Source organism: Acomys russatus, chromosome 29 (genome assembly GCF_903995435.1).
Source record: "Acomys russatus chromosome 29, mAcoRus1.1, whole genome shotgun sequence".
Classification (NCBI taxonomy): domain Eukaryota; kingdom Metazoa; phylum Chordata; class Mammalia; order Rodentia; family Muridae; genus Acomys; species Acomys russatus.
In genome coordinates, this window is record NC_067165.1 from 16,585,335 (window position 1) to 16,597,660 (window position 12,326).

Genomic DNA, 12,326 nt, shown 5'->3' on the forward strand with positions numbered 1-12,326 from the left:
GCTCTCCCGGGATTAAATAAAATAGGTGTGCAAAAGTACACCGCCTCTTATGACTGGCACATGGGAGACACTCAGCAAAGTGTTGATGCTTAAAAAAAAAAAAGATTTATTTTTACTATTTTTAAGTGTATGTGTGTATACGCCAGTGCCTCAGTTTGGAGCATCCTCCTGGGTCGGAGACTCAGGCAAGTATATGCACACCACACCACTGACCCAGGGAAAAAGTTCTGGAAGAAAGATCCAGGAAGGGCACCCCTGTTGCCCCAAGTGGAATGGCTTGATTCCCTGTAAGGCTGGCCTTATGAGTGGTCAGGAAGAACTCCTCTCCTGGGCCTGGCGTTTGGGGCTCTGGGTGTTTTCTTGCAAGAACCTCACCCACCCAGTGATGAGTGTCCTCCTCTGGCTGCCACCCTGCCTGACCTCATCATTCCTCTCCTCCTGTTCACACAGTGCAGTGCCTAGTCTACACCAGCAGCCCCCTCTGGCCCCCTGCCTGTCGGCCGCCTTCTAGTTATCACTATGCTGCGCTATTGCAGACCTCCAGATCTCACCCTGTGCTTTAGAGGGCTAGTTCTGGCTCCATAGCTCCCGTGAAACCGACGGAAAGTCACCTTCCGCAAAACGGAGCTAACAGTGCCCTCTCCCACCTTCCTTTGAGAGCTACTAGTTCTCAGAGTTGTGGAAGCGATGAATGGGTGAGGTCAGAGCTTTGGGGTCCTAGGGCCTAAGTGAAATCTGGCCCAGCGTTACATAGGCTGGCTCCATAGGGGTCCAGTGCCTAGGACAGAGCCCTTCCCTCCTGAGCTGCCTCTGAGTCAGGGCCTTGGGATGCTAGAAGACACCAAGAGTGTTGCGGCACTACAGGCCATGGCGGTCCCTCTTTTGTATGTGATGGGGCAGATAGAATGGCCCCTGGACTCTTTCTCCAGGGAACACTGAATGATTGCAACCACTTGGACTGGTTCTTTAGAGAGAAGTAAGAGTAGTTATTCCCTGGGTCAGCAGGGGCCATGGCTGAACAGGAACAAAGCCAGTGGGAGTATTTCTCTCTGAGCTTGCAAGACCTTTCCCCTCACACTAAAGACAGGGGAGTTTAATCTCTGCTGAGTCACACCTCCAAGAGAGGAAGCATTGGGGGGGCGGGGACAAGTGGCATGTCTGCAGGCACAGAGTCTGAGGGTCTCCTGGCTAGCCCCAGGTGCTCCACATCAGAACCCCAGGCTCCTCGTCAGTGCAGTGAGGGAGGGGTCTGGGCAAGTACCTATCTCTGGCCTTTCAGGAGTCCCCCACTCATGGACACTCACACTGGGTTGGACAAGCCTTATCTAAGAAGGCAACTTATCTTCCAGATGGGTCAGAGCTTCCCCAGGTTCTAAAAGAGCATGTGTTGAGGGGGTGAGGATGTGAGGGGGAGGCAGGGTGGCTTTCAGTCCCTCACAGCCATCTGTCTTCTAACTGGGTTAGAGGGGCATCAGCAGTTGGGAGTCAGCGACAGAGAGTCCCACGGTAGGTCACAGGACATGGGTGGGTGGACATGATTATGCGTGGTGAGTAGATGGGCTCGATTCTAGGTAGTGAAGATCACACACATACACACACACATAAACACACACACACACATACACATATACATACACACACACACACACATATATATATATATATAAAACCTGTTTGGCAGTGTACACTGTATCCATGCAAGACCTGGAGGGCCTATGTGGCTTTGTATAAAGTCACATGATATCATACATGAGGTTATAATGTTCATATATGATAGTTGGCATTCCTGTGTATGTCTGTCTTGTGTATGTGTAACAAATATGTCTGAGCTAAAATGACTGCGTGTGTGTACACACGTACGTGCAAGTGCAACATGGTTCCTGGGTATGCTAGCTATTATAGCAATCTAGGCTAGATACGCTACACTGAGTTTCGAGAACATATTCCTTGGCACGCTGTCCCCTATTCTCGTCACCTCTCCACCACCACCCTATCTGCTAGCATTTGCCCTCTTGGCCTTCTCTCCTTCGGTGGGGACTCACTGAAGGAAGAGTAACTGGGGCAAAAAACAGTAGGAGTAGAAGCGCCCCTTTCCTAAGCTGGGGACCTGAACGTTCTCTCCCCAGCCCACCATTGGCTGCCTTCGGGGGGGATGCAGGTGAAGCTACCCTGCCCTAGGCACCCTCATGGGCCAGGGTACTAACAATTTTCTTCGGCCTGTAACCATTGGCAGCAAATGGCCCCTTTGGTACAGGCCCTATTTAAGTGCCACTTCCTTCCACATCAAGTTGCTCAGCAATGAAGATTTAGCAGGGGAGTCCCTGCAAAACCCCAGCCTGTCCCCCACCCCCACCCCCGCCCAGGAGGAGAGCTGTCTAGAGGGACCGACCACGCTGCAATGCTAAGGAGGTTGCCATGGAAACCCAGGCAGGCTGGTGTGCTACTCAGAGAGGGAAAGTGCCCTATGTTTCCTGCCAGGCTGAGGAGGGGGCTGGGCCCCCCCAAACAGACAGGGTGGTGTTGCTGTGGACCTTCTCAAATCCAACATCAGTCTTGATGAGGCTAGCCACCCCATCCCTCTTGCCGCCTTGCCTTCCGAATGCCTCCACTTGGCATTCATGATGCCCTCCCCTTCAGACTCATCTTGAGAAGGCAAGTTTCAAATGGCCAGGCCTCCAGTGGGGCTTTTCTAGAGCAGCAGAGAGGTGGGTGGGCTTTGGATCTGGTGGTATGTCCAGAAGAGGAGGGAAAGCAAATCTGGAAATCCCAGATTTCCCAGAAGTGAACAGAAGGAGCCATTCTTAAGTTTTGGTAAGCAGAGTTGGGGTCGGGGATCTAGTGGAAGGTGAGGGCCCCAGGGCTGCAAGGGGCTCTCTCTACCTCCAGCTCCGTTTCTATCTGGGCAAACAACTCTGTCCGTACCATTAGCCTTGGCTGGCTAGGCGACAGGCTTCAGACCAGCTTTGCGGTCAGCTCAGTGGTGTCCCAGCCTTGGCAGGCCCACCCCTGCCTCTGTCCAGAGGATCATTTTGGTAGCACTCTTCGAGAAGCCTAGGGCATGCTTTGACCTTGTTCCTTCTCTCTTCTTGGGATGGGGACCCCAGAAGGGGCCACCAAGAAGCTGCGCAGCAACATCCGACGGAGCACGGAGACGGGCATTGCGGTGGAGATGCGGAGCCGAGTCACCCGCCAAGGCAGCCGGGAGTCTACTGACGGAAGCACCAACAGCAACAGCTCCGAGGGCACGTGCGTGCGCCTGCCGACTTGGTGTCCAGCCAAGTCGGCTGCATCCCTCCCTACCCACCTCCCCCGCCCCCACCTCCCACCTCCCTTGTCCCCTCTACTGAATATCTGGTCCCTGGGTCCCAGGTCTTCCCATTGCTCTCAATAGAACACTTTAGAGGCCCAGGAGCACATCATTTCTTTTTTTACTTCAGGAATGAACTTGGGCCTCCTCTCTCTCCCCCCATCGCCCACCCTACACCCTGCTCCAGAAGAGACAGGCAGAAAGGAAAATGTGACCCCTAAATTCTTTCTAAGCCTAAACCCATTTTCATGGCTTAGTTGTGTGAAATCTTTATAAATCACCTTGCTTGGGGATTAGGGAAGAAAATTGGACTGGATCCATGTTTTTCAAACTGTCACATCTTACCTTGTGACTCATAGGCAGGAAGTAAAATCGCTGTGGTGGGTCAAAAGCAGCGTTAGGGGAAGAGCTAGACAGCGCAGGTGTTGCCTGTGGAGCAGGGGTGAGGCGCGTGGAGAACTTGAATTCTTCATCCAGGATGCACGTATATCGACAGTGGGCTGGGGGCCTCCACCTGCCCTTTTCTTTTTGCATGCAAGTTGCAGTAAACACTGAAAGCCACTGCTTAGCTAGACTCCACAGATCTGTTCTAAGTTGGAGTTTGTAGGTTTTCTGCTTCTATTTCATCAAGGCCCTATAATTTTCAGTCTCAGGATCCCATGGCTTATTTAATAGCTAGTTATTGTCTCTCACTACTATACACTGAGCCCTTGCCATCCCCGTGGGATCGGTTCCAAGACCTCCCACGGATCTAAAACCCACAGCTTCTTAAATCCCGTAGATATGCCAATACAACGTTTGTACACAACCTGCGTGCATCCTCCCGTGCACATCAGATTCCCTCCAGATCACTTGTAACTCCCAGTATAAGCTAGATGCAGCGGAGATGCTCGTTAGACAGGCCTCGCTATGTAGCTCAGCTGGCCTTGGTTTCAGAATTGTCCTGCCTCAGCCTCCTGAGCACTGCATCCCAACCCCCAGCCTAGACTGTATTGTTTAAGAATAATAAGAGTCTGTATGTGCTCATTGTAGGCAACTTTTTCCTTCATATTTTCAATCTGTGGTTGATTGATACAGCAGAGATACAGATGGCCAACTGTACCTTTTACCATGAAAACCAGTAGCCATTTTAGCATTCCTTACATCAGACCTTGTATAGAGAATAGGTGGGTGCCTCAAGCTAGTGACTCTGGAAGCCGTGAGAGGTGATCATTTAACGCTTGTACCTACTCTGAGTGAATGTGGAAACCACCAGTGGCTTTGTGTACAAGTGAGGAAACTGAGGCTCTTTGCCCACAGGCACAATTCTTGAGTGGCACACAGCTCATTGTTCATACTAAAGTCACTTGATTCTATAGCCTTTAGTCACAGTCTCCATACCGGATACTGGCCACACGCATCCCGGTTCTGAGTTTTTGAGTCTACCTCTCTTCATTTCTTCTGTCCTAAGAAAGTGGCACTAGGTCTGGGTGTGGTGGGTGCACACCTGTAAATCCTGCACTTGAGAGATGGAGGCAGGACAAAGAGTTTAAGGTCAGAGGCTTAACTATGTAATGAATTCTAAACCAGCCTGGACTACGGGAGACACTGTGTCAATAAAAAAGAAAGGTGGAGAGTAGAGGAGGAGGAGGAGGAAGACCAAAAAATGAGAGGGTTGGGGAGATGGCTCAGTCAGTCAAGTATTTGCTGTACAAGAAGCAGCACCATGTGAAAAGGCTGCATGCAATTGTGCACATGCCTACAACCTCATTATTGAGGAGGCTTGCTAACAGCCAATCTGCCCAAATCTACACCCTCTAGGTTCAAGGAGTCTGTCTAAAGAACAAAGTGGAATGTGATTGAGAAAGGCCCCAGTGATGACCTCTGGCATGTGCATGTGCGCGCGCGCGCGCACGCACACACACACACAGATACTACATGTGTACCCACCCCCAGCACACAAAAAGAATGATACTGGGCTATTGTTAATCATAGCTAATGAAGGTAGATACCTTGTAGCCTCTTCCTGGGGGTGGGAGATAAGCTTTGTAGGAGAAATACAGCTTCTGTCCCACAAACCTATTGCTCCCTGCCTGCCACTGACCACTGGAGCCCCCACTCCAAATTGTCCAACAGGGATTCTTCTCTGAGCCACCATTCATGGCTGTCACTAGCAGATCTGCATATTATCGTTTACTGTGGCCCCCCAAGGAAGGTGTCCTTTTTGGTTGTACCCAGATCACCTGGGCCTGAGGACGTGGTGGCAGCAGCGGAGGCAGAAAAAAAGCATTCATTGCTACTTGTCATTATCTCATGTGTCTAGATCTTTTCCCTGTGCCAACTGTCCCAGTCCTTACCCATTCCCCAGGGAGTGGGTGTCCTCCTGTATTGGACCAGGCCAGTCTTTGACCTCTTGGAAATGTCTGTTTTATCTGGAAAATTGGATAACGGTTCTTGCCACACAGACAGGTTGTAAGGATTAATGATATGAGGCACGTGGAACGTTTGATGCTTTGCTGGCATCTGGCCAGCTTTCAATCACTGTCAGTTTTTCTTGTTACTGTTTCCAACCCCCTCCCCTCCAGTCACAGACCACCCACAATCACCTGTCCCTCATCTCTTATTTCGGTCTCTGCTACCGTTTTGAGCACCACTTCACCTTATTGGCGTGGATTTTCAAATTTCTGGTTAAGGGAAAAAAGAAAAATTAAACCTCAGTTTTTAGAACTCATTCCAGGCAGTAAGAGTCCAGCTTGTCTCTCATTCTTGGCATTGGCGCGCGCGCGCGTGCGTGCGTGCGTGTGTCCAGGGAGTCCTGCCTTCTGAGCCTCACTTCAGACCTCTGGGCTTGGCCTGGCATTTTCATCAAGCATGCATGAAGCTCTGGGGTCTGTCCTAGCAATGATGGTCCATGCCTGTAGTCCCAGCAGCCAGGAGGTGGAAGTCAGATGGTCGGGAGTTCAAGGTCATTCTTGGCTGCATCATGAGAGGCTGAGACCAGCTTGGAATGCACAAGACCTTGTCCAAAACAAAAAAACCCAAAACAGACTTAGGGCCAGGTGTGGTGGCGCATGGCTTTAATCCCAGCACTCGGGAGGCAGAGGCAGGCAGATTGCCGTGAGTTCGAGGCCAGCCTAGACTACAAAGCAAGTCCAGGACAGCCGAGGCTACACAGAGAGACCCTGTCTCAAAAACCCAAAACAAACAAACAAATAAAAACAACTAAACTAAACAAAAAACTGAAGCTTAAGGATTAAATGCCTTAAATATTTTCATTACTCTGTAATAATATCAAAGTATCTTTCTCCAAGCCAGACATTGTGACGCCTACTTGTTAACCAAGCAGGTGGGAGGCTAAGGCAGGATTTTCCTGAGTTTGAGATCAGCCTGGACTATATAGTGAATCCTAGATCAGCCAGAAATACACAGTAGGACTGCCTGAGACATGCAGCCCCAAGTATTTTTCTTCAATGTGCATGAATGAGCAAGCGTTCGCTCCCAGTTCAAGCAGTAGAGTCACACTATACAGAGGAGAAATGGGACACAGGACCATGGGTGGCAGACCTCCACAGCCACCCACTTCACCCTTAGCCCACTTGCTACCCTCACGTGGTGCTCTCTGCTTCCCTCTGCAGGTTTATTTTTCCTACACGGCTTGGAGCTGAAAGCCAGTTCAGTGATTTTCTGGATGGCCTGGGACCAGGCCAGATTGTGGGACGACAGACATTGGCAACACCCCCCATGGGTAAGTCTCGCTGAAGAAGGGCAGGTGGGTGGGGGAGGGGCACCGCAGAAAGGAGGAGCTCTGGAGCTCGGTGTGAGGTAGGCTGGCAGCAGCTGCAGTCCTCACAAGCCAGGAAGGCCCAGAGTCCCAGCCTTCCTTTTCTCAGTTCTCAGCAGCAGCTTTTCCAGACTGTCCCCTCTCTCCCTGAAGTCACCAACCCCTGCTGTGTAGACAGAGTCACTGTGTTGCCTCCTCTTGAGTTGCCTTTTCTAACCTTGGACTTCCCTTCCCTTCTTTAGCCTCCATTTCCTCATCTGGAAAATGGGGTCAGTAATCCTTGCTTTAGTTTTGCAATCTAACACCCCTCTGTGCTCCTGTTTCTACAAAGCATTTTAATGTTCTCCTTAGGAACTGTGGCTAATTGGACTGGTTCCTCCCATCAGCGGCTGGCACCTAGGGACCTCTAGTCATTTTCTCATCTCTCTTCCTGGCAGCTAGGAGGTGTCTCAAAGCCCACACTGGGTCCTTTTAGTAGCTCTCAAGCCTCTCGCCTGCCCTTCCCACTCCCCTTCCCCCCGCTTCCCCCCCCCCCCCCCAGCTCCAGTGCTTTAGGGTTCTGCCCAGGCAGGCTTCCCCTTCAGTCTAGCCTGAGCTTCCCCTGATCCGGATGTTTCTACTCAACCCCATCCTGATGGTGATTGGAAACTGCGTACAGACAGTGAAGCTAGGATTCTGTGCCAGGATTCTCTGCGTTGTACCATCCTTTCTTCCTTGGAAGAGGGGTCCAGAGGACCCTCTGAGAGTGAAGGGTTACTCTCTTTTGGCCCTAACTTCAAGCTTTTGCTTGGGACTAGAACCTGTTCAATGTCTCAGCCTCTTTCTGTACACTCTGAGAAGTGCCAGCCCCTTCCATAATAAACACCCATCAGAACCCGGAATATTTTGTGTGTGGTGCCCCCTTGTGTCCCATACCAGGAAAGACAAATATACACTTGCAGTTTAGCACGCTTCCATAGAGGTTGAGACCCTTTTGTCTTCTTGCTGAGGTCAGGAACCACTCACTGGAGCGGAAGAGGATGAATTTCAGGGTGTCTCTGAGTGTGGTGAATCCCTGCCCCCAAAAGTATGAAAATACAAGAATAATACGATGGTTGACTGAACTCAAAGTCTCACCCGTTTAATTGGCGTGTGTGTTGGGGGGGAGGGGTGTGCAACACTCAGATCAGGTTTATAATTCTACACCCATCTGAAGGGTGTTCCAAACAACTACTGTGTAATTCTAAACTCTGCTCACCCACGGTGAGCAACGCTAAGAGTCCCTGGAAGTCAGCATGATGGAATCTTTTACCTTTTTTGGCGTGAGCTGTGAGCTCTCCTCGGGCAGGGGGGTGTGGGCTGGGCCTGCTCTCTTTGTCCAGGCTGGAAGATGTCCTGGGCAGGCTCATTGCTTAGCGCCTGTTTGCATGGACACTCTTTTGGTATCTGACATATACTTAAGAGACCGGCTGAGGGCTGCTGTGTAAGCTCTGACTTGGCTGTTCTGTGTAGCGAGCCAGAAGGCCCTAGTCCACCATACATGGGTGAAGAGTTTGGTATGACCTAAGCATGTGCTCCTTGAGTGTCAACACACACACACACACACACACACACACACACACACACACAAACACACACACAAACACACACACAATCACAGTGTTCCTCAGTCCCTTTGAAGTGATCTCCTGAGAGCAGTTTCAACATGTACACTTTGCTCTGTCACGTTCCCTTTTGCGGGACACTGCAGCATCCCCTGCAGATTGGTGTCCTGTGTTGCATCCCGATGGCCTGCCCCATCTGACTTCACCTAGACTTCTGTTCTTTTCCCTTGCAGGAGACGTGCATATTGCTGTCATGGACAGGAGCGGCCAGCTAGAGGTGGAAGTGATTGAAGCTCGGGGCCTGACCCCCAAACCAGGCTCCAAATCCCTCCCAGGTGAGGCAAAGCAGCTGGGAGCTCTGAGGAAGGACCCTGGCAGGGATGGGTTTACCAGCCAGTCCTCAGCTCACCAGGAGCCTAAAGCAGTATTTTTGATGGTGAGTCATATCTTGCCTGGAAGGCTGGTGAGCTTGATGGGGCAGAAGTGGGCCAAGGGGACTCAGTGTTTGGCAGTCTGTCTGTCTGTCTGCTGGATTCACTGGCTTGCTCAACCCCATCCCCACTGCCCCCACCAGGACCCCCCGGGAGGTGGAGACTAGGCCCGCTGTGGCATCTCTCCCAACCATGCTTGCTCATTTTCAGCCACCTATGTCAAGGCATATCTGCTGGAAAACGGGGCATGCACAGCCAAGAAGAAGACAAAGGTGGCCAAGAAGACTTGCGACCCCTTGTACCAGCAGGCTCTGCTCTTTGATGAGGGGCCCCAAGGCAAAGTTCTGCAGGTCAGTGTTTACAGGGCAGACAGATCAAGTTTATGTCGAGCACTGAACCAGGTGCAGCCATTTACATTGCGTCTTCTTTATCATTGTGTGTTTGTGGGGGTACACATGGATGGGGGTACACATGTAGCATGGAGTAGTCAGTTCTCTCCTTTCACCTTGACATGGGTCCCGGGGATTGAAATGAGGTCCTTCAGCTGCTGTGGCACCTCACCTCCTGAGCCATCTGGCCAGCTCCTTTTCTTTTTTCTTCCCCACTTCCTTCCCTCCCTTTTATTTTTCCCCTCTGTATTTTATTTTCATAACCCATGCTTTTGTTCCCCATCAATTTGTAAGGTTCTGAGCATAGCAAAATAGCTCCCCAGGTGTCATGCTGGGCAGGAGAACCCAGGTTTATTTGCCAGAGACCTCCACTATCCTCCCGTGCTTTGTACCTCATGGGGGGGGGGGCAAGGGGGGGGGGCTTGGTGCTGCCGGGCACTTTCTAGAATGGTTTATGTCTTTCTCAGAAATGATCCTATAAAAAGGAGGTATGGCTTCCCCTTTTTGCGAATGAGGAGACAGAATCTCAGAAAGAAAAAAAAAAATGACTGCTCAGTTGAGGGGTTAGTAGAACTGGGCGGAGTCCAGGTCTGGGTGACTCTCAGCCTAACGCCTTGAGAGAGCAACTGTGTTGGTAGGCTCTGACCTGTGAGCGTTGGGGGGAAGGGGTGGCCTCACTGTGCCCCTTCGGCAGATGAGCCTGAGCTCAGAAGGGCCTACGTGATTTTCTTGGCTCGGTCCTGTGTTCAGATTCCTGCTTGACACTCACTGTGGGTGGTCTGTGTGAAGGAGAGATGGCTCAGAGGCTACAAGCACATGCTGCTCATATGGAAGGCCTTGCCTACCGTCCATGTCAGGTGGCTCACAGCTGCCTCTGCCTCCAGCTCCAGGAGGTCCCACTGCACCTTTTATATGTTTATATGTACATACACATTTTAGGGGGAAAAATATGTTAAAGTGTTTGCATATGGGCAGCCACACCCTAAGTTAAAAGTGGTGGCAGCTATTGGCTTTGCCTTGCCTGAAGACTGTCTTGCCTTTTATTTGTAACAAACACCTGAGGTTAATTTTAAAAGAGAAAAGATGATTCTGGCTGAGTTTTGGAGACTGTCAGTTGGGGCTGGGGAGAAAGCTGCTCACCTCAGGGAACCTGGGAAGTAGCGGAAGAGCCTGGAATCCCATAACCCCTTCAGGAATCCACCTCTGATATGTTCAATCCTCTAGCTAGTACAAGCTGGCTGCTCTTCCCGAGCTGAGATGGTTCCCTTGTAAGGGCCCACAGGGGTTACCACAAGCCAAAGAACGACAGGACTCTAGGATTCTGGGGCAAAGGCCTGGTGTAAGATGCCCATTTGAAAAAAAATCTCTTCCCCCTGGAGTTCTAGATGGAGACAGTCAGGGCCAGAGGCTGCTGAGGCTCACAACAGCCAGTGGCAGAGCTGCAGCTGGGACCCGGGCCCTAGACCCCATCTGCTGCTTTGTGGAGACAGCTGCTGCCTGGGTATTGGAAGGTCTGGAACCAGATCCACCTGGGACCTAATCCAAGATCACTGTGGGATATTGCGTTGGTTAATTAGATCTTTTGGGCCATAGAGAGGGTGGAAAACTTGTTACAATAGTTCAGTCCATGCGTGGCCCTCATAGGATATAGTCTGCCATGTCTTGGGCACTCAGAAAGTACATGCCCAAAGCATTTTTAATTCTGACTCTCCCATCTGTGTCCTGGTGAAGCTGGTAGGTTTCTGGGCCCACTACCCAGTCCGAGAGGACCAATGCCTCCCTCTTTCCCCCACCCGCCCCTGCTGCCAGGTGATCGTCTGGGGAGACTATGGCCGCATGGACCACAAGTGCTTCATGGGTATGGCCCAAATCATGCTGGACGAGCTGGACCTGAGTGCTGTGGTCACTGGCTGGTACAAACTCTTCCCCACGTCCTCTGTGGCTGACTCTACACTCGGATCCCTCACCAGGCGCCTGTCCCAGTCCTCTTTGGAGAGTGCCACCAGTCCCTCATGTCCCTAAGGACCTCATTGAGGACAAGAGGCCAGGGGCTATTGTGGGAACGGAGCTCGTTGGCCCCATCTCTCCCTGTACATAGTCTCCATGTCTGTCTGCACCCCTCACCCTGCTGCATGCCTGTTGGCCACTGGGCTTGTCCCAGCTGGCAGTGGAGACTGTAGTGTGTGTCTATGTGTGTCTGTGTGGGTGTGTGTGTGTGTGCGCGTGTGCAAGACCACATTATTTCTGTCCATTTGTCTGGGTATAGTCAGTCCTGGTGGACTATAGTCAGGAACCCAAAGGAGCGTCCTGGGGACACTTCTTGCCCCCTGGAGTCTCCTGGGGTGGAAATAGGGATGTGGCCACTGGTGGTGTCTTATGGTCTCCACTTGGCTTTCTGTCTTCTCTTTTCTTTGCCTCCTAGCATTGCTGCTCTTTTTTAAGGAATGTAGCATCCATTGTAGCTGACCATATCTGGTTCCCTCTAGGAATCTATATCTCCCTACTACAGCCACGCTGGTGGTCATCCCATTGAATGCACTCCACAGCATGTGACATGTTCACGTAGGGTACTGGCCAGGGCTCTGGGAAGACAGAGGATGTCTGGGGAGGAGAGGCCTTGAGGATGTTTCTCCCTGGGGCTGGCACCTTCTTACAGGCAAGTACAGGAGAGCTGAGTTCAGGGGTGCTGGCCAGACACACTAGAGAGTGTACTCCAACATGTCAGAGGAGCTCCCCAGTAGGCCTAGGAGGTTGCCTGTTGCAGATGGACTTCTCAGGCATCAAGGGTGTCCCTGTACCCTTTTGGCCTTATTCCTGAGGGAACACGACTTGGTAAGAGGTGCCATGGGTAGGGCT

The 12,326-nt window shown here is 51.4% G+C and overlaps 1 protein-coding gene across 4 annotated transcripts in view; it reads left to right on the forward strand.

The window, feature by feature from the left end:
* Rims3 (regulating synaptic membrane exocytosis 3) overlaps positions 1-11,834 on the forward strand; it is a 36,280-nt gene extending 24,446 nt beyond the window's left edge. For all 4 annotated transcript variants that reach the window (XM_051171588.1, XM_051171589.1, XM_051171591.1 and 1 more), the window contains exons 4-8: positions 3,105-3,246; positions 6,922-7,031; positions 8,884-8,985; positions 9,292-9,431; positions 11,280-11,834. In XM_051171588.1, the coding sequence (XP_051027545.1) occupies positions 3,105-3,246; positions 6,922-7,031; positions 8,884-8,985; positions 9,292-9,431; positions 11,280-11,492 (707 nt within the window). In that variant the 3' untranslated portion in view covers positions 11,493-11,834. The remainder of the gene's footprint in view (positions 1-3,104; positions 3,247-6,921; positions 7,032-8,883; positions 8,986-9,291; positions 9,432-11,279) is intronic.
* The last annotated feature ends 492 nt before the right edge of the window (positions 11,835-12,326 follow it).